We start from the raw sequence: 21063 nt of genomic DNA, 5'->3' as shown, positions 1-21063 counted from the left end.
TCTTACAACTCCTCAGTAAGTGTTTGCCTAGAAGTTTTTCTAGACTATCTTTGTGAAGGTTTACCCTATACATGTTCAGATTGGTATTCATCAAAAGACTCAAGGGGACCTCTGAGGCATATTTCTATTACTCTTCTTTTGGCTTAGCCCCATCCCCACAACTTCTAATTACCTTGATCTTTCTAACTCCAGTCTCTGTCTTCTCTGCTCGTAGATTGCTAGGCTCTGTTTGGATCCCACACCATAGTCCAGGGATTATCTCCAGGTATAAACCTGGGGTAATGGTAGGGCTCACCTCATTTGTATCCCTTTTCTCTTAGATCACTATTTTGTGTTGCATGTTATCCAGTGTCTAAAAATAAATGTTTTCTGGCCTCCATTGTTTCTGATGCAAAGTCAGTCTTTCATTGTTTCCTTGTGTATAATGTGTCTTATTTCTTTGACTACCTTTATAAATTTATCTGTGGTTTTCAGAAATTTGACTATGATGTGCCCTAGTGTATTTTTGTTTGTACTTACCCTGCTTGGGATTACCCAAGTTCTTGTGTCTGTGGCTTACGATTTTGGACATAATTTAGAAATTATCAGCTGTCATTTCTTCACTTTTTTCCCCCATTCACTCTCTCCTGTTTTTCTGAGGACATAAGTTACACATGTGTTGGGTTAATTGATACTGTCCTACAAGTCACCAAAACTCTCATTTTTCTTTGCATATTTTATCTCTATGCTTCAGTTTGATTTCTATTGATCTATCTTCAAGTTTGCTAATTCTTTTTTAATATTCAATCTGCTATTAATTCCATTCAATGAATTTTTTTATATCATCTCATCCAATGATTTTTTAAACTTCTTCATTTTCAAATGGTTTTAGATCCAGAGACAACTGCAAAAATAGTACAAGAGAGGTCCCATGTACCCTTCACTCAGTTTCTCCAAATGGTAGCATATCACTATAGTACATAGCAAAACTGGGAAATTGACATTGGTATGATCCATAGACCTTATTCGGATTTCACCAGTTTTACATGCTCTCACTCGTGTGTGTGTGTGTTTAGTTGTATGCAATTGTATCACATGTATAGACCGTAACCACTACCAAAGTTACCATACAAGAGTGTTCCATCGCCACAAAGACTTTCCTTTGTGCTATTCTTTTATAACCACAGCTGCCTTCTCTTCCCCTACCCCATTTTTAATCCCCTTGGGAGCTGTTTACCTGTTCTTCATTTCCATAGGGTTTTTTTTTGTTTCAAGAATGTGATATAAATGACCTTTTGAGATTGGCTTTTTCATTCAGCGTAATCACTTGAGACCTATCCAAGTTGTTTCATGAATAAATAACTCATTCCCTTTTATTACTGAGTAGTACTCCATAGTTGTTTAACCATTTATCCATTGAAGAACATTTGGGTGGGTTGTTTCCAGTTTTTATCTATTAAAATTAAAAATTTCATGTATAGTTTTTATTTGAATATAATTTTTCACATCTCTGGAATCATTGCCTAGGAATATAATTGTTGGATGATATGGTGTGTATAGGTTTGCTTCTTTAAGAGACTGATATTCATGCTTTCTTTTTATTACTGTTTACACAGTATATCTTTTTTCATCATTTTTATTTCAATTTCTCTTTCATTATATTTAAAGTAACTTTCTTGTAGATAGGATATTACTGGGGCATTTTTTTTAAAATCTGTTCTGCCAATCATAGTCTTTTAATTGGTATATTTAGGCCATTTGCCTTTAATGTAATTATTGATATGTTAGAGCTGAAGTCTGCCAGTTTATTCTTTGTTTTCTGTTCCCTGTTTTTTCCTCTTGTGTTTGTGTGGATTATTTGAACATTTTTTAAGAATATCACTTTTATTTATCTATAGTGTTTTTATGTGTTTTATATAGGGTTTTTTTTGTCTTTTTTTTGTTGTTGTTGTTGTTGTTGTTGTTGTTGCTATTTCTTGGGCCACTCCCGCGGCATATGGAGGTTCCCAGGCTAGGGGTTGAATCAGAGCTGTAGCCACCGGCCTACGCCAGAGCCACAGCAACGCGGGATCCGAGCCGCGTCTGCAACCTGCACCACAGCTCACGGCAACGCCAGATCGTTAACCCACTGAGCAAGGGCAGGGACCGAACCCGCAACCTCATGGTTCCTAGTCGGATTCGTTAACCACTGCGCCACGACGGGAACTCCTGTTTTATATAGTTTTTTTTAGTGATTGCTTTAGGTAGAAAATTATATATGTAGCTCATCACAGTCTATTGGTATCAACATTTTGATTCTTTGAGTGAGCTATAGAAACATTACCTGTCCTTATGTCCTTTCACCTTCCTCTCTAATATAATATCTTGAATTTTTCCTCTGTATACATTGAGAGCTACATCAGACGCTGTTATAGTTTTTGTTTCAACCATTAAACGTAATTTTTAATACTCAAGAGAAGAAGGAAACTCTGCCATATTTACCCATATTTTTACTCTTCTGTTGTCTTTCTTTCTTGGTGCTCTAAGATTTCTTCTTTTAGCATTTTCTTTTTGTTTGGAGAACTTCCTTTGACCATTCTTTTAGGATATGCCAGATAAAGACAAATTCTTCTTGTTTTCCTTCATATGAAAATGTCTTGATTTCACTCACTCCTGAAGGATATTTTCATTGATGGTGCTGAGTTGGCAGTTTTTTTTCTTTTAGCACTTAAAAAAATATGCCTTTTTCATCTGGCCTCCATGGTTTCTGATGAGAAGTCCACTGTCATTCAAATCATTGTTCCTATATCAGTGGTGATGTAAAATGATGCAACATTTCTCTCTATCTCCTTCCAAGGTTTTGATTTTTTTTTTTTTTTTTGGTCTTTATTTTTCAGATATTTGATTATGATGTGAATTGGAGTGGTTTCTTTGTTTTTTATTCTATTTAGATTCATTCATCTGCTTGAATCTGTAGGATTGACTATATCTTTCACCAAAATTGGGGAAGTTTCAGCCATTATTTCTTTGAATTTTTTTAAATGTCGTCCTCTTTATCTTCACGTCCTAGAACTCTGATGACACAAATGTTTGATCTTTTGTTCTTATTCAAAGGACCTTAAGTCTCTGCTCATTATTTTTCAGTTTATTCTCTCTCTCTCTAATGTTCAGATTGTGTCATTTCTATTGTTGTACTTTCAAATTCACTGATTCTTTTTTCTGTCATCTCCATTTTGCTAGTAAGCCCATCCAGTGAGGATTTATTGTTTGTTTTGGTTTGGTTATTGTATTTTTCAGTTCTAAAATGTCCATTCTTTATGGTTTTTGTTTCTTTGTTGATACTATTTTTTTTCACTTGTTTCTAGCATGCTTCTGAATGCTTCTAATTGCTTCCGAAACGTTGTTATGATGCCTGCCTTAAAATTCTTATCAGGTAATTTTAACATACATGTCATCTTAGTGTTAACATCTGTAGATTATTTTTGCTCATTCGGCTTGAGATTTTCCTGATTCTTGGTATGATGGGTGAATTTTTATTTGAACCTAGAGATTTGGGATCTTATATTATGAAACTCTGGGAACTCTGAACTCTGGTCTGAATTCTTAGGCTAATAAGCCTGCAACTTTCTTCTTGAGCTCTACCATATACCACACGAAATATATATAACTAACAAGTCTCACCCAGCATAGTTTTCTTCCTTTAAGGGTTGAATTCTCTAGTTTTTGTCAGCTTTTTGATATGCTCTAATACTTTAAACTTACCATGATAGTTACTCTGATAGAAACTACTCTATCATTACCAGAATACAGAGGTCAGGACTTACTTTCCATTGTGTATATTTGGTACCTTTTGAAGTTTTTACCGTGTATGTATGACTTCCTTTTAAATGTAAGTAAATTATTGAAATTAAAACATAAAAATTTAGTAAACATATTTATCAGACAGACCTATTTGCATTGACTAGCTCCAGGGAGTGATCATAGTAACAATATATACTAGACAAGTTGAGCAAATTATTTAACCAGTCTGTGCCTCAGTTTTCTCACCTATAAAATGGGGATTATTGTGAGGATTACATGTATTAGTCTAAGTAAAATGCTTAGATATTATTATTGTAAATGTCAGAAATATTGGTAAAACTCCTCACAACTAGGGGCATATTTCTTCTTGGTTCTTCAGTGCTGAGTATTTGATACCCAGGAAGTGGTTAATAAAAAAACTGAACATGGTGCTACTGTAATGGATGATGTGTGGATTTAGCCTAACAGCCTTTGCTGACACATAGCTCATTAAAAACATATGTAAATGAAATATTATAATCTTATATGAAAAAATGCAAATATGAGTGAAGATAAATACTAAAAGTTTTATATTTAGATAAGGTTATAGTTCAAGGCATTCAACAAACTAGCCTTCTATTGCAGAAAAACTTCATAGAGGTAGAATCTAGGTATTATCTGAGTGAGAAAAGAACTTAACATTTATTAACCACCAATTTTATCCCATGTAAGTATATCCGTATGTTAGGTACTTTACATAAATTATCTCATTTATGTCTCTTAGCAACCCTGGGAAGTAAGCATTATCTCCTTGTAAGAAAAATGAGACTCACCAAGTAACTTGGCTAGAATCAGCTAATAAAACAGCAGAGGCAAGAATGAAACTCAAAGTTTTGGGATTTGGGGCTTATCCTTCTACTCTACTTTCAAGGATAAGAACTGGGATTTATATAGAGAGTATATATGGGAGAAAAATAAGCATTTATTAAACATCTACTTCTGACCAGACAACATGCCAGATGCATTATTTCATTTAGTTCTCAAAGCATTATTTTATTCAATCCTCACAATAACCTTATGAAAAGGAAGAAAACTAAGATTTGTTGAGCACCTGCTATGTGCCTAACACTTCAGTAGGGCTTATATAAGTTACTTCACATGGTCTCCTAATAGCCCACTGAAACCTGTATTGTAGGCCAAACTTCCACCACACTTGCCTACCTCTCAAGGCAGTTCTAAAAGACATCCCTCCAGGACTCATATTTCTAAGCATTGTGCAGAACTTGTATTCTACAAAACATTGACTTATTAAAGTCCTGTACAGGCAACACAAAGGTCTTTCCATACCAATGACTTTTTAGTCCTTCGGTGGTCATGAATCTGTTGGCCCCTCCTCCCAGATAAATGCTTACAATTACACAATTTTGGATACAATTTCAGAGAATTCGGCAGTTTCCTAAAGCCCATCAATGGACTCTTTGTTTAAAACAAACAAACAAACCTGTTCTAAAGAACAGAAATAAATCTTAGGAAATAAGAGAGCTTATTAATGCTTCAGTTATTGAATTTTACAAATCCTCTAGAACATGAACACTTATGTTTGACCATTCTATTATGTTTCACAAAATAGATGTTTGTCCTGTTCTCTCTCTCTTTTTTTTTTTTTTTCAGCCTCAGCACTATTAACTTTTCTGGTGGTATAATTGTTTGTTAGGAGTGGGGGTTGGGTACTGTCCTATGTGTTATAGGATGCTGAGCAGCATCCCTGCCCTCTACTCACTATGTGCCAGTAGCACACTCCCTGCATCTCCCAGATTTGACAACCAAGAATGTACCCAGACATTGCCAAATGCCCCCAAGGGAAGGCAAAATAACCCCCTGTTGGGAACTGCTGGTTTGTAGTAATTACAGTCATCATTCCTGAGTCACCCACAAGCATAGATGGCCTATGATCCAGACTTTTAAAAAGTATTTCCTTTTCTTGGTTAACTAAGATCTCTTACAATACTTCTCAACTGGGTTAATAAGCAAGATGATTCATCTCACCAATTAAATTGCCACCTGAAGTTGTAAGGTTTTTCTTACCTAAGAGACCAAAAAGAAAGTTCGTATAGCCACCCTGATTTATTGATTGAATGATTGACTTATCAAGTCATTCAGTCATTCAAGGATTATTTATTAAATGCTAACAAGGTATCAGACAATGTGCCAGATGCTAGGGCTAAAATGATGACCAGCATAGTTGTGGCCACTGCATCATGGAATATGTGATCCAGTAAGGAAGACAGACTACAGAAAAAGTAAAAAATAAGTGAAAATAATTATAAACTGTGACAAGAGCCATGAGGGAAGCACATACAATGCAGAGGTACAGACTAACATAGGGATTTGGAGAGGCTCGCTAGAAAAGGCCTCTCTGGAGATGTGAAGGGTGGGAAAAGCCAACCACGTTAAAAAAAAATCAACTAGTGGGCAAGTGTTCCAGGCAGAGTAGGCAACCACGTGGCAAGACCCTGAGGCAAGGAAGAGGTTGGTGTGTTCTGGGTACTGGAAGAAGTCTACTGTGACTAGTGCTCATGTGAGGTAAAATAGCCAGGGGCCAGACCCTGTAGGGCTCTGCAAGCCATGGTGAGGAGTTGAATCTCATTCTTAATAGAGTGGGAAGCCACTAAAGGCTTTTAAATAGATAAGGTATCATGATTTGACATACATTTTAAAACTACTCTGGCTGTGGTAGAGAGTGGAGAGTAGTTGGCATGAGTGGAAGTTAGGAGGCCAGTGCCAGTTGAGAGATGACTGATGGTGGTAGCAATGGAGATGAGAAGAATGACATATTTTGGAGATAGAACTGATATAATGTCAGGGTGAGGGTGAGGGAAATGGAGGAATCAAGGTTTCTGACTGGAACATTTCGTTGGACAGAGGTGGGATTTATTGAAATGGGAAGGACCAGCTTGGTAAAAGAGAGAGATTCTTTTCCTGGTCAAGTGAGCCACAAATGTAGATGCCTAACTAGTTATTCAGTGAAAAGGAATTGATTCAGTTCAACAAGCACCTACACACACTGGGTACAATGCTAAGTGCTAAAGGTACAAAGAGGTAAAAGACATATCCCTTTACTCAGAGAGCTTACAGCCCAGCTGGGGAGATAGACAGACATGCAAAGACAGTTTCAATTCGCTGTGTTAAATGCTAAGTTAGAGGCATGCACAGAGTCTATAAAGTCACGGAAGAAAGCCAGTTAGTGTGACTGGGGCAGGGGCATGGGGGTCAGGGAGAGGTATCCTGAAGATGAGGTCTGGCTAAGGACTGAGCTGAGAATTAGCCAGGCAGATAAGTGTGTGAAAGTATAGGAGGTTAAGGAAACAGCAATAGAAAGGCACATGGTGGTGAAATAGCATGATGCCTTTAGGGAATTATAAAGAATGCAGTATTACCAAAACATAAACTTGAAAGCAAGGAATGAGAGGAGATAAGACTAGATAATAACAGACAATAGCTAACAATTATTGTGCACTTATTATATGGCAAGCAGTGTTCTAAGTGCCTTACATGGATATGTCATGTAATCTTCACAATGATAATACAGAATCTGAGATAGGTGATTAGGTACCTTGCCCGGAGTGACACACCATCAGAGCTGAGATTCAGAGCAAACAGTTTAACTCCAGAGCTCATGCTTTTAACCACAGAAAGCTGTGTCATGCTAAAGAACTGAGAATGTACCTGTTGGCAGTACTGAGTCATAGAAAGGCAGTGATGTGGTCAGATCTGTGTTTTGATGAGATGACTCAGGAGAGATTTAAGAGAGGCTAGGCTGGAGACTGTTGCAATACATCAGGCAAGTGATGGAGAGAGTATGAAGTAGGGATGAAGACTAGGGGAAAATTTAGGAAAATTTTAGGAAACAGAATTAGGACAATTCAGTGATAAACTGGATTCTGAGAGTAAAGAAGAAGGAGAAATCTAGGGTGTCACCACATATTTTGGTCTGGATGACTGGATGATATTACTGCGTGACAAACAAAGGAGGAGCGAGGAGCACTGCAAGTGAGCCTTTTTACATTGAATACCAGGTGCCAGTAGAACACCTAGTAGATCTTGCCAAGATGCAGTTGGATTTAAGAGTGTGAAGTTCAAGAGAGAGGTCATGACTGGATATAGATCTGAATATTAAGAGTATGAGGTTAAAACCAAGAGAGTAAATAGATTACTTCTGGAGAGTGGGTAAGAAAGAGACCATGGAGGCAAGGAGGGAATCTTAAAGAATTTCAGTATTTAAGAGACCAGCAAAACTGAGCTCACAGGGGAGATTGAAAAATTATGTTAAAGTGAGTTCCCATTGTGGCGCAACAGAAACGAATCCGACTAGGAACCATGATGTTGCGGGTTCGATCCCCGGCCTCACTCAGTGGATTAAGGATGCTGCATTGCCGTGAGCTGTGGTGTAGGTCACAGATGCAGCTTGGATCTGGCGTTGCTGTGGCTCTGGCGCAGGCCGGCAGCTATAGCTCCAATTCGACCCCTAGCCTGCGAACCTCCATGTGCCATGCGTGCGGCCCTAAAAAGACAAAAGACCAAAAAAAATTACATTAAGGATAAGCAGTACAGCACAGCGATTAAAATAGTGGACTCTGGATCCAGTCTGTATGATTTAATATCCTCCAGGCTCTGCCACATACCAGCTATGTGACTTTGGGCAAGTTACTTCACCTTTCTAAGCCTCGGATGTTTGAGGATTAAATGTACATGTAATTAATTAAAGCCCTTAGAATAGTGCCTGATAAAAACACAGTATCAGGAGTTCCCGTTGTGGCGCAGTGGTTAATGAATCCGACTAGGAACCATGAGGTTGCGGGTTCGGTCCCTGCCCTTGCTCAGTGGGTTAACGATTCGGCATTGCCGTGAGCTGTGGTGTAGGTTGCAGACGCGGCTCGGATCCTGCGTTGCTGGGGCTCTGGCGTAGGCCGGTGGCTACAGCTCCGATTCGACCCCTAGCCTGGGAACCTCCATATGCCGCGGGAGTGGCCCAAAGAAATAGCAAAAAGACAAAAAAAACCCCACAGTATCAGCTAATTCTTATATGTAAGAAAACCAGGGTAAGATTACCAAAAACAGAAGTTGAAAGTTTAAGATGGAGAGAATTCTGAGATGTGTTAGATATAGCGGAGAGGTCCAATAAGCTAAAGACTGACAAATGTGACTTAGAATTTGGCAAAATAGAGGCTATTGGTTACTTTAATGAGAAGAACATCAATTATGTGTGGAAGCTCTAAAAAATCATACAAACAAACTTATTTACAAAACAGAAATAGACTCACATACTAGAAAACAAATTCACGGTTACAAAAGGGGAAGGGGAGGGGAAGGATAAATCAAAAGTTTGGGATTAACATATATACTACTCGATATAAAATAGATAACCAACAAGGACCAACTGTATAGCACAGGGAAATCTACTCCATATTTTGTAATAACCTGTAAGGGAAAAGAATCTGAAAAATAATGGATATATATATATATATATATGTATAACTAAATCACTTTGCTGTACCCCTGAAACTAACACAACATTGTAAATCAATGATACTTCAATTAAAAAAAAAAAGGAATGTCAATGTGTGGAAAGGACAGAAGCCAGACAACAGTAGGTGGAGTGGTGAATAGAAGGTAAAAGAAATGACAGCAACAAGCTTCTCTTTCAAGAAGCTTGCCACTTAAGAAAAAAACCTCAGGAGTTCTCACTGTGGTGCAGTGGGTTAAGAATCTGACTGCAGTGGCTCAGGTCACTGCAGAGGAATGGGTTTGATCCCTGGCCCAGTGCAGCAGGTTAAAGGATCCAGTGTTGCCTCAGGTATGGAGTAGGTCACAGCTGCGGCTCAGATTCAATCCCTGGCCTGGGAACTTCCATATAGCATGTGTGTAGCCATTAAAAAGAAGAAGAAATCTCAGTGAAGTAAGAAATGTGTATAAGGATACTTAGCTTTTTTTTATGATAGCAAAAACACAGAACTGTCCAAGAGATAAAGGATAAGAGGGCCATAGCAGGGTTGGGGAAAGTGGTAAATACTGCTACAGTAATTGAAGAGAATGGGAGAAGGAACCGACCTGAGAGAAGTAAAAGGATCATGAAGAAGCCCACAGAGTGCATCTGAAGTTGAAAACCAGAATGCATCTGAAGTTGGTGATAGTAGTCTGTTCAGTGGCGCAGCTTTCTTCAACACTGACAGACCACAAAAAGCACACAGGGCTGACCTGGAGTGGTGATTATTCCAAGCAGATGAAGCAAAGTGACAGAAGTTGAAGATGTTGGTCAAAGAGAGTTCAAGAGTATAATCCTGTGGTCTAAGCTGGATGTGGGGCCGAAAGGGGGGCAGGGAAACCAGGAGAAAATAGGGACCAGGGCACTGGGGTATCTTTGTGAGATCAGAAAGCAGAGTGGGGTGAAGGTACAAGAGAGTTGGTAGGACCAGAACTTGAACTCAAAAGTGTAAGATATTGGAGGTAACATGGTAGAAAGGGCATAGATTTTTAAAATCAGACATGCTAGAATTTGAATTACAGCTCTAATATTGACTATGACTTAAGGCAAGCTCCTTGTACTCTATAAACTTCAGTTTTCTTATGTGTAATGAAAGTATAATGACACCTGTCTCACAGAAAAACTGGCACACAGTCATGGTTTGATAGCTGTTAGCCCCCTTCTCACCCACTCAACACCTATTGGGCAGCAATTAGGAAACATTCTTTTCTGGGGACACCAAGGTAAAGGTCACTCTACTTCCTTTTGGGGACTCATGGGTTAGCAGAAGTGACACAAATACAAAGAGGTAAATAACAATACAATGTAAACATAAATTACAGTTCTAGTTGCTGAGTACAATAATAGCAGAATGAACATAGTGCTGTGGGAACCCAGTGAAGGTGTGACTAATAGTGTCTAATGGAGTGAGGGAAGGCTTTCCTGCAAAGCTGTTCACAAACCAATTTTTAGTTCTAATGCTGCTTGAAAGAAAGTAGCAGGAAATGAGGAGATGACACTCTAAGAGCCAACAGCTAAGAATCTTTTGCTTTTATTTTCTTAGTATTCCAAGGGGCAACAGGTTTAAGAGAGGGTGTGTGTTTAAGAAAAATGACCTGCGCAGGTCTGTTAACTGAGAAGTATGAAATGAAAGGAGAGACATTTAAGATGATTGGGAGGAAAGGCAGTAATTAATTAATAAAGAGTTCAGGGTGCCAGGGAAGTTAAAATCTCGAGCCCAGATTAGGGGTTACTCCTAAACAGAATACAAAATAACCCTTTCTCTAAAATGAAGGGAGAGAAGAAAAGATAAGAGTAGGCATAGATAATTTACATCAAAAAAGAGGAACGCGGTCAATTTCCAGAAATTGCATTCTGTCTGTATGCAATTTTTCTTGGTTTTTATAAACCAAGAACATTTCCTTAATATGTTCACAACAAATGTGAAGAGCTAATGTGAAGAGCTGCCAACTGTTGGGGAAATGGAGCAACAAAAATAAGGAGCCCCCAAGCCCTCCCCTCTGCACCTGGGCAAAGGGGGTGCTGACACCTGTGTCAGCAAGACTGGACAGTGACAGGGAGTGGCCGCCTCCTCTCATTTGCTTTCACCTTCAGTTTTTAGCTGTTTACTATATGAGACCCTATTGCCTATTCTGATCTTCTTTCTCTCTAATCCACACACACATACCACATGAAGCAGTTTTCCAACCTGAATTTTGCCCACTTCTGAATAGAATTGGCAGCACATGTGGCAGCTGTGCTGACTTAATGGACCCCAAAGCATTTGGCTGCATCATGCACTCTCCTGACCTTTGCTGCCAGCAATTCCCCCTTTCTGAGATAATATCCCACAGTTACTTCACTGGCATACACCTCCAGGAAGTAGACCTGAACTGAGACTTGCAGCCTCATTTCATTTAACCCTCACAACAACCTTGTGATTTATTTATCTACATTTATAGAATCAAAAACTGTATCTTAAAAGAGTTAGCTGGTTGGCCACACAGCTAGTGAGTGAGTAGTAGAGGAGAGAAAGTGAAGATCTGCAAAGATGCTTGTTACCCTGTTACCCCATTTTGAAGTGACAGGATTGGTTTCTTTTTAGACTCAGTCATTGTATCAGTGGATAACATTTTCCTATTCCTGGAGCAACCTTAGGTTGGAAGATTGTCATTTTTCAAAAGGGACTAACATTCTTTGGTTACTTTGACTATTTCCCTCTTGCCTCCATGTTTATTTTCTCAAATCCTCCAAGCCAATCTTCCAGACTATTCACTTCCTCAACTAATTAACATGCATCTTCTTTTCTACTCATTTATTTCTTCATTAGTTCAACCAACAACTATTTATTGAATGACTACTATGCGTCAGCATTCTTCCGGGTGCTAGAAAAACAAAGGTAAAGACCCAGTTCCTGCTCTGGAAAGATTCAAAATCTAAAGGGGGCCACAGATGTAGAAACATTGGTTTGAATCCTATTATAGAGGGCAGTAGTGAATTCAGGTTTTGTGGGTCTGAAGTGTACAATTTTGTTTTGTTTTGTTTTGGGGGGTGCTATTTAAGGAAAGGAACAAGAGTTGTGAATATAAAATTAGATACAAGTGAATATTAAGAATGATGAGACAACTACAACAATTTACAAATTTTAAAGAGCTGAAGGATACTACAAACATCACAAAATCCAAAACCATTCTAACATGTTTTGTTAATTAAGTCCATGATGTAGCTATAGTACATTTCTCCAACATTTTTTTTGGCTACATATACTTTTGCAATGTCATTTTTAATAGAAAGATTATTCAATCATTTCTCTAGTGTGTTTGGTCAAAATTTGCTTTTTATTATTGATAAATGGTATATTAATATGCCCAGACTGCCAGAACAAAATACCACAGAATGGGTGTCTTAAACAATAGAAATTTGTTTCCTACCATTCTGGAGGCTAGAAGACTCAGATCAAGGTCCACTGGGGTTCAGTTTCTGGTGAGAGCCTTTCATGGCCTTTTGTCTTAGTGCATGCAAAGAGAGAAAGATCTTTCTCACTTCTGCTTCATATAAGGCCACCAATCCAAGGTGAACAGGGCCCCACACTTATAGCCTCTTTTAACCTTAATAACCTTATAAAGGCTGTATATCCAAATACAGACACATTGGGTGTTAGGGCTTTGGCATATGGACTTGGGAAGTGGAAAGACACAATTCAGTCCATAGAAGATGAGATGCATAAAACACATGACTATACACACAGCTGTACCCTCTGTTTGCGATACTTCTAGGAAATTTGGTTTCTTCAAAAATAGGTATTTTGATAAATTCTGTTTTGTACAATTTCTAAGAAAAAAGAAAAAATACTATGATTTTCCTATAGTTATATGTGCTATAACAACTATATTTTTGAAAGGAGAAAACTTCCATTTTGACTAGACATTGTTAAAAATATAAATCCTCCACTTAAAATTTAAATCTGATGATTAGAAGAATTTCCAGACTGACTTTAGACTTTGTATATTTCAAGCTCTTTTTCTTCTCTGCTACTCAACATGTCTAAGACCAAGCACTATAGGATACATTCATATTGCTATACTACATCTGGCTCTCTCTTTTTTTGTGTAAATATGCTGGGTGAGTCAAGACATTTGACTATGGAAGCATTCCTGAAGCCATTCCTATACCGTTAAAGCAACTATAAATGTAAGCCATTGCAAACCACAAAAATATATCCTACCAAACCCAAAATAAATCTATAACTCAACTTCCTCTTAGCCACTCCAGTGCCACCCAACACAAGGGGGAAGTCTAATGGAGGAAAAGTCAGACTGGAGAAAAGTCTTACTGAATATGGTTAAATATCTTACATTACAAAGTAAGTTAAACATCTTACTTTACAAATTAGATATATATGACCTTGTAAAAATAATGTTCAAGTAAGGGAAAGGGTCTGTTCAAGTAAGGGACTTTGAAGATTTATGATTGGCTTCCTGGTAAATTAGCCTCCAAAAAAAAGATATATTCAAGGAGTTCTCTTGTGGCAAAGCAAGTTAAGGATCTGGTGTTGTCACTGCAGAGTCTTAGATTGCTTCTGTGGTGCAGGTTTGCTCCTTGGCCCAGGAATTTCCACATGCCACAGGTGCAGCCAAAAAAAAAAATAGATATATTCAAATTGCTCTAGGTGATTAGCAAAAGCTTCACAAGGAAGGTAATATTTGAGCTGAATATTTAAAGATACTCAAGGGGGAGAACATTTCAGGAAAATTGATTGCATGTACAAAGCCAGAGAGGAGTAAAAGAATACATGGTCTTGGAGAACTATAGTTTACCATGTCTGTAGGGCATCTGAGGGAATAGTGGGAAATGAAGCAGCAGGGGCAGACCTGTAATTGAAAGATAAGTGACACTCTTGGAATGTCACAGAAGCTCTTGCTTATATCCTTCCCTAACATACCTATGTTCTCTGACCTTCAATGGGAGGAAGAAGTTAATTTTATCTGTTCCTATTATGAGTGTGATAGAACAGCTAGACAGAAAATCAGGAAAGATAAAGAAGAACTCAACACTACCATCAAGAATATCTAATCGGCATTTATAGAACACTTAACCCAATAACAGCAGGATATAATTTCTTCTCAAGTACCCATGGAACATATACCAAGACAGACCATATAAAAAATGATGGCATAGACAATGCCAAGCTCCTAGAAACATAGGAACACAAGCAGAAATAGTCAGAAACAACTTTGTCAAAACTCTGGAAAACAGTCAAAGGTTTATAGCAATCTAGCAAATGCCAAATCAAGAAAAAGTCAACTTTAAAATGGTAAGAAACCACAGTGAGTTACCACTTCTGACCCATTAAGATGCCTATTATTTTAAAAAATGGAAATTAGCAAGTGTTGGTGAGGATGTGGAAAAATCGTAACCCTTGTGCCCTGCTGGTGAAAATATAAAAATATGCAGCTACTATGGAATACAGTTTGACAGTTCCCCCAAAATTTAAACATAGAATTACCATATGATCCAGCAATTCTACCTCTAGGTATATTCCCAAAAGAACTGAAAGCAGATAAGTGTATAAAAATGTACAGTCTTATTTTATTTTATTTGTCTTTTTAGGGCTGCACCCTCATCATATGGAGGTTCCCAGGCTAGGGGTCAAATCAGAGCTGTAGCCGCTGATGATACACCACATCCATAGCAATGCCAGATCCAAGTCACATCTACCACCTACACCACACATCATGGCAATGCCAGATCCTTAACCCACTGAGCAAGGCCAGGGATTGAACCTTCATCCTCATGGATACTAGTCACATTTGTTTCTGCTGAGCCACAATGGGAACTCCCAGTATTATTTTAAAAAGCTCAAAAGGTGGAGACAATTCAAATATACATCAAAAGATGAATGGAAAACAAACGTGGCATTTACATATTCAGCCTTTAAAAGGAATGAAACTCTAATACATACTACCATGTGGATAATCCTTAAAATCAATATGCTAAGTGAAATAGGCCATAAGGTACTTAGAATAGGCAAATTCATAGAGACAGAAAGTAGATTTAGAGTCCCAGGAGCTAGGGGTAAGGATGAATAGGGAGTTATTGTTTATGGGTAATGTAGCTTATGTTTAAGATGATGAAAAAGTTCTGGAAATGCATAGTAGTGATGGTTGCACAGCTTTGTGAATGTGTTTAATGCCACTGAACTGAACACTTAGAAATGGCTAAAATGGTAAAAGAAAATTTCAACAGGGTGTTGGAAGATATAGTTGAAGGAATCTCTAAGAAAACAATTAAAAGGTAGGGAGATGAGAAATGGAAAATAAGACAATTAGAGAATTAATTCATGAGTTCTAATATCTCATAAGAATAATTCCTGAGAAGAAAATTAAGGGGAGGAACTTATCAAAGAAATAATAAAAGAAAATCTCCCCTAAACCTAAGGACATAAATTTCTAGACTGACAGGCCCCACTGGTTTCCCAAGACCATGAAAGAAAAACAGATCTCAAGTCATATCATAAAATTTTAGAACAAAGGGAAATTCTAAAAGCTAAAAAGCTTCTAGGGAGAAAAATTTAGGGTCACATAAAAAAGTTACAAAATCAGGAGTTCCCGTCGTGGCGCAGTGGTTAACGAATCCGACTAGGAACCATGAGGTTGCGGGTTCGGTCCCTGCCCTTGCTCAGTGGGTTAACGATCCGGCGTTGCCGTGAGCTGTGGTGTAGGTTGCAGACGCGGCTCGGATCCCGTGTTGCTGTGGCTCTGGCGTAGGCCGGTGGCTACAGCTCCGATTCAACCCCTAGCCTGGGAACTTCCATATGCCGCGGGAGCGGCCCAAGAAATAGCAACAGCAACAGCAACAACAACTACAACAACAAAAAAGACAAAAAGACAAAAAAAAAAGTTACAAAATCAGAATGGTTTTGGACTTCTTATCAACAATATTGAAAGCTTGAAGACATTGGGACCTGAATTCTATACCCAGCCAACTACCCAATCAATTGCAAGGATAGAATACAGACATTTTCAGACATGCAAGTTCAGGAATCTTGGAGTAGGTGCCCAATAAAACAAGGTCAGTAAATCCAGAAAGCAGAAGATATATGATCCAGGAAACAGAGGATCCAGTGCAGGAGAGAACAGCAAAGATTTCTCAGGATGATGGTAAAGAGAAGCTCCTGCATACCAACTGTGTGGAAGGGCTAGAAATCAAATAGTCCAAACTGGAGTTCTTCAAGGGAAATGCTCTGAGGAGATGACAATTTATATTGCCTTGTTTGGTTGACGGTATTGAGAGGAACATTACAGTTTTGTCAAAGAGTGTGGCATGAGTTAGTGATAAGTACATAGAAATGGATATACATTAGTGATAAGTACATAGAAAAGCTAAACAACATATATAAGGTGAGGTAATTATTACTTCCAGAAAAAAAAATTCCAAGGAAGGAAAAGTAGCCATCCTATATAGCACATGGTGCAGCTGTGAACAGTATTTGTTGTCACCATAATTTTAAACACTGAATGTCTATTTGGCCAATAGCTCTGGGATAATTAAATGTGGAGTATGAGATGAGGTGAAATGAGTGTGTAGATGGGTGTGGCATATATAATTGAGTAAGACTCAATTATAATCTTCCATAGAAAGAAATCCATAGGGCATATTAAATATTGAAAAACAACTAGCAACATTCTCATATTATTTGAACATATAGAGGGAAATATTAGAAGCAACTAAAAGGATGAAATGCGGCTGTTTCTTGGGAAATGTGGAGGAGAGCTGCTGAAGGCATTGTAAGCCTTAGGTAATGTTTGACTTTATAAACTATGTGCATGTAATTAACTACTACTTTGATCACAATACGAATGATATAAGTAAAAATTCCGGGTCTTATCAAGGTATATCATGTAATCCTAGTCCAAATGAAATGCCCACTGGGATAAACCATTAAAGAAAAATAGCAGCTTATGGTACAGGTGAAAAGATAACTAATTTTTTAAACGGTAAGAAAGCTTTCTGGCATTTTTACTTGCCCTTGTTCTACTCACTCCAACTGGATAGTAGTCTTAAAAACAAAGTCTGCATGCCTATTGTGGGACCCCAGACCATGGTTCAAGCGGGAAGAGAGCAGACCTTATTTGAAAATTACTGTGTAGATCTATTCTAAACTGTCAGAGGTTACCTGGATGACAGATGCAGGGTACTCATCTCTGTTGCACTTAATGTGGAACTCAGCTAGGTCAGAAAAGTGGCAAGCATTGCTTGAAGACATCAGATAAACAACTTACAGATGCCTGAGGCAAAAGACTGCAATTTTTTTTTTCCTTTTTAGGGCTGCACCCACGGCATATGGAGGTTCCCAGGCCAAGGGTACAATCAGAGCTACAGCTGCCGGCCTACACCACAGCCACAGCAACGCAGGATCCAAACCTCATCTGTGACCTACACCACAGCTCATGGCAACGCCGGCTCCTTAACCCACTGAGCAAGGCGAGGGATCAGACCCGCAACCTCATGGTTCCTAGTCAGATTCATTTCCACTGCACCACAACGGGAACTCCAGAAGACCACAGTTTAGACATAAAATAAACGACCTAAGTCCTGGGAGGAAAAGATGTGAGAGTGTTTCTTTGGAAAATTAAGGTATCAAAAGCTGTGTATATGGGGAAACGCAGGGCACCTAGCATGCTCAGAAAAGACCTGAGAGTACCTTAACAACTGGAGCAGGTGTTTTCTTTGTCTTTTAAAAAAAAAACTCATGACATTTTAGGAAATCTCTGTCAAAAGGCTAGCAATTCACTAGAAGCTTAAGACATAAGATAAAATCAGTAAACTTGATAATAGGACAATTGAAATTACTCAGTCCAGGGGACAAAAAGAATAAAGAATGAAGAAAGAAAAACAGAGTCTAGGGGGCCCATGAAACAACATTATTGGAGTCCCAGAAGGAGAAGAAAGTCAAAAAGAGTGTTTGAAGAAATAATGGCCAAAAACTTCCAAAATATGATGAAAGGCATCTACATATCCTAGAAGCTCAATTCCAAGGAGGAAAGATGCAAAGAGATCCACATCAAGAAAATCTTGAAAGCAGCAAAAGAGAAGCAACTAGTCACAGACAAGGGATCCTCAATAAGATTAAAAGCTGATTTCTCATCAGAGTCCATGGAGTCCAGAAGGCAGCTGGATGACATATTTAAAATACTAAATAGAAAAAAAAAAACTGTCAATGAAGAATTCTATATTCAGCAAACTTCTCTTTCAAAATTGAGGGAGAAATTAAGACATTCCCAGATAAACAGGAGTTGAGGGAGTTTGTTAGCACTAGACCTCCCTAGAAAAAAAATGGAAAAAAAAGTCCTTCAAGTTGAAATGAAAGGACACTATATAGTAACCTGAAGCTATATGAGGAAATGAAGTTCTCTGGTAAAGAGAACTACATGGGCAAACATAAAGCTAGCATTGTTGTATTTTTGGTTTCTAACTCCTCTATTTCCTACGTGACTTAAAAGACAAATGCATAAAATAATTATAAATCTATGTTATTGGACACACAATGTCTAAAGATGTGTGACAACAACAACATAAGGGGATGGAACTGAATAATAGCAGATTTTTTTATATACTGCTGAAGTTAAGGTGGTATTAATTCAAATTAAGTAAATTCAGCAAGTTAAATGTAATCCCCTTGGTAAGGAAAAATAAATGTTTTTGGGGTTCACTACAGGAGTTCCCTCATGGTTCAGCAGGTTATAAACCTGGCACTGTCACTGCTGTGGCTCTAGTAATAGCTGTTGTGCAGGTCTGATCCCTGGCCTGGGAACTTCTGTATGTTTCAGACCCAGCCAAAAGGGAAAAAAAAAAAAGATTCACTACAAGTAATCAATTAAATACAAAAAATGACATTAATGTAATAAATGAAGGACAAAAATAAGTATAAGATAAAGAAAAATAACAAAATGATAGAAATCTTTCCCATCAGTAAACACATTATATATAAATGAATTAAAGTCTCCAGTCAAAAGGCAGAGATTGGACAGATTGAATTAAAAAAAGAAACCACAGTCCAAGTATATGCTGTCTGTGAGGAATTCACTTAAGATCCAAAGAAATAAGTTAAGTTGAAAGTGAAAGGATGGGGAAGAAAATAGTACATGCAAATTGACTCAAAAGAGCTAGGGTGGCTATACTAATATCAGACAAATAGAATTTGTCAAAAACTGTTACAAGAGACAAAAAAGACATTATATATTGATAAAAAGATCAATTCACCAGGAATATATAACAATTTTAAACCTATGTGTACCATACAATAGAGCCCCAAAATGTAGAAAGCAAACCTTTAGAGAATCGAGAAGAGAAATAGTTCAACTATGAAGATGGAGATTTCAAAATACCATTTTCAATAATGGATAGAGCATCTAGACATAAGGGCAGTAAGGAAATAGAGAACTTGAACAGCATTTATAAACCAATTTGACCAAAAAGATATAGAAAAGAACATTCCCCACAACAAGAGCAGAATGCACATTCTTTTCAAGTGGACATGGAATATTCCCCAGGATAAACCATGTGTTAGGCCACAAAACAAGTTTCAATAAGTTTCAGAAAGTTGAATTGTATAAACTGTCTTCTTCAACCACACTGGAATAAAGCTAAAAAAACCAACAGAGGGGAAAGTGAAATGTTTACAAATATGTCGAAATTAAGCAACACACTCTTAAAACAACTAATGGATCAGAGAAGGAAACACAGTGGAAATTAGAAAATAATTCGCAATGAATGAAAGTGAAAACACAACATATGAAACTTATGAGATTCAGCAAGAGCTGTAATCAAAGGGATATTTATACCCACAAATGCCTACATTAAAAAGAAGACCTTGGAATTTTCTTGTGGCACAGTAGGTTAAGTATCCAGCATTGTCACTGCAGCAACTTGGGTGGCTGCTATGACACAGGTTCAGTCCCTAGCCTAAGAACTTCCATGTGTCATGGGCGTGGCCAAAAATAAATTTGTTAAAGATCTCAAATCATTAATCTACCTGTACATCTTGGAACTAGAAAAAAAAAAGAGATAACTAAATCCAAAACTAGCAGAAGAAAGGAAACACAGATTATAACACAGATAAATGAAATAGGGAATAGGAAAACAATACAGAGAATGGACAAACCCAAAGTTTGTTTCTTTGAAAAGAGCAACCAATTGACAAACCTTTAGCTAGACTGATAAAGACAAAAAACAGAGAGAAGATACAAATAACCAAATTCAGAAATGAAAGGAAGATAATCAACAAAGTCTACTCTATAGCACAGGGAACTATATTCAATATGCTGTGATAAATCATAGTGGAAAAGAATATATGTGTGTGTGTGTGTGTGTGTGTGTGTATGAATCACTATGCTGTACAGCAGAAATTAACATCGTAAGTCAACTATATTTAATAAAATTGAAAAAAGAAATGAAAGCAAGGACATGACTAACCCACCTTAAGTTTTTTTAAAAAGATTATAAGAGGGAGTTCCCATCATGGCTCAGCCAAAACGAAACTGACTAGTATCCATGAGGACACAGGTTTGATCCCTGGCCTCACTCAGTTAAGGTTGGGTTAAGGATCCAGAGTTGCCTTGAGCTGTAGTGTAGGTCACAGACACCACTCAGATCCTGAGTTTCTGTGGCTGTGGTGTAGGCCAGTGGCTACAGCTCTGATTCAACCCCTAGCCTGGGAACCTCCGAATGCTGTGGGTGTGGCCCTAAAAAGACAAAACAAACAAACCAAAACAAACAAAAAGATTATAAGAGAATACAATTAA

General features: G+C 37.9%; 1 protein-coding gene across 2 annotated transcripts in view; it reads left to right on the top strand.

The window, feature by feature from the left end:
* Window positions 1–21063, top strand: part of HDAC8 (histone deacetylase 8) — a 230513-nt gene that overhangs the window by 107804 nt on the left and 101646 nt on the right. Inside the window, exon 10 of one of the 2 annotated variants that reach the window (XM_047764025.1) lies at window positions 3324–3376. The exons of the other annotated variant lie outside the window; for it this stretch is intronic. Coding sequence (XP_047619981.1) covers window positions 3324–3344 — 21 coding nt within the window. The 3' untranslated portion in view covers window positions 3345–3376. Of the gene's footprint in view, window positions 1–3323; window positions 3377–21063 lie in introns of those variants that run through there. 2 annotated transcript variants of the gene reach the window in all.

Source organism: Phacochoerus africanus, chromosome X, assembly GCF_016906955.1.
Source record: "Phacochoerus africanus isolate WHEZ1 chromosome X, ROS_Pafr_v1, whole genome shotgun sequence".
Lineage (NCBI taxonomy): Eukaryota > Metazoa > Chordata > Mammalia > Artiodactyla > Suidae > Phacochoerus > Phacochoerus africanus.
This window is presented reverse-complemented; position numbering and strand designations above follow the sequence as displayed.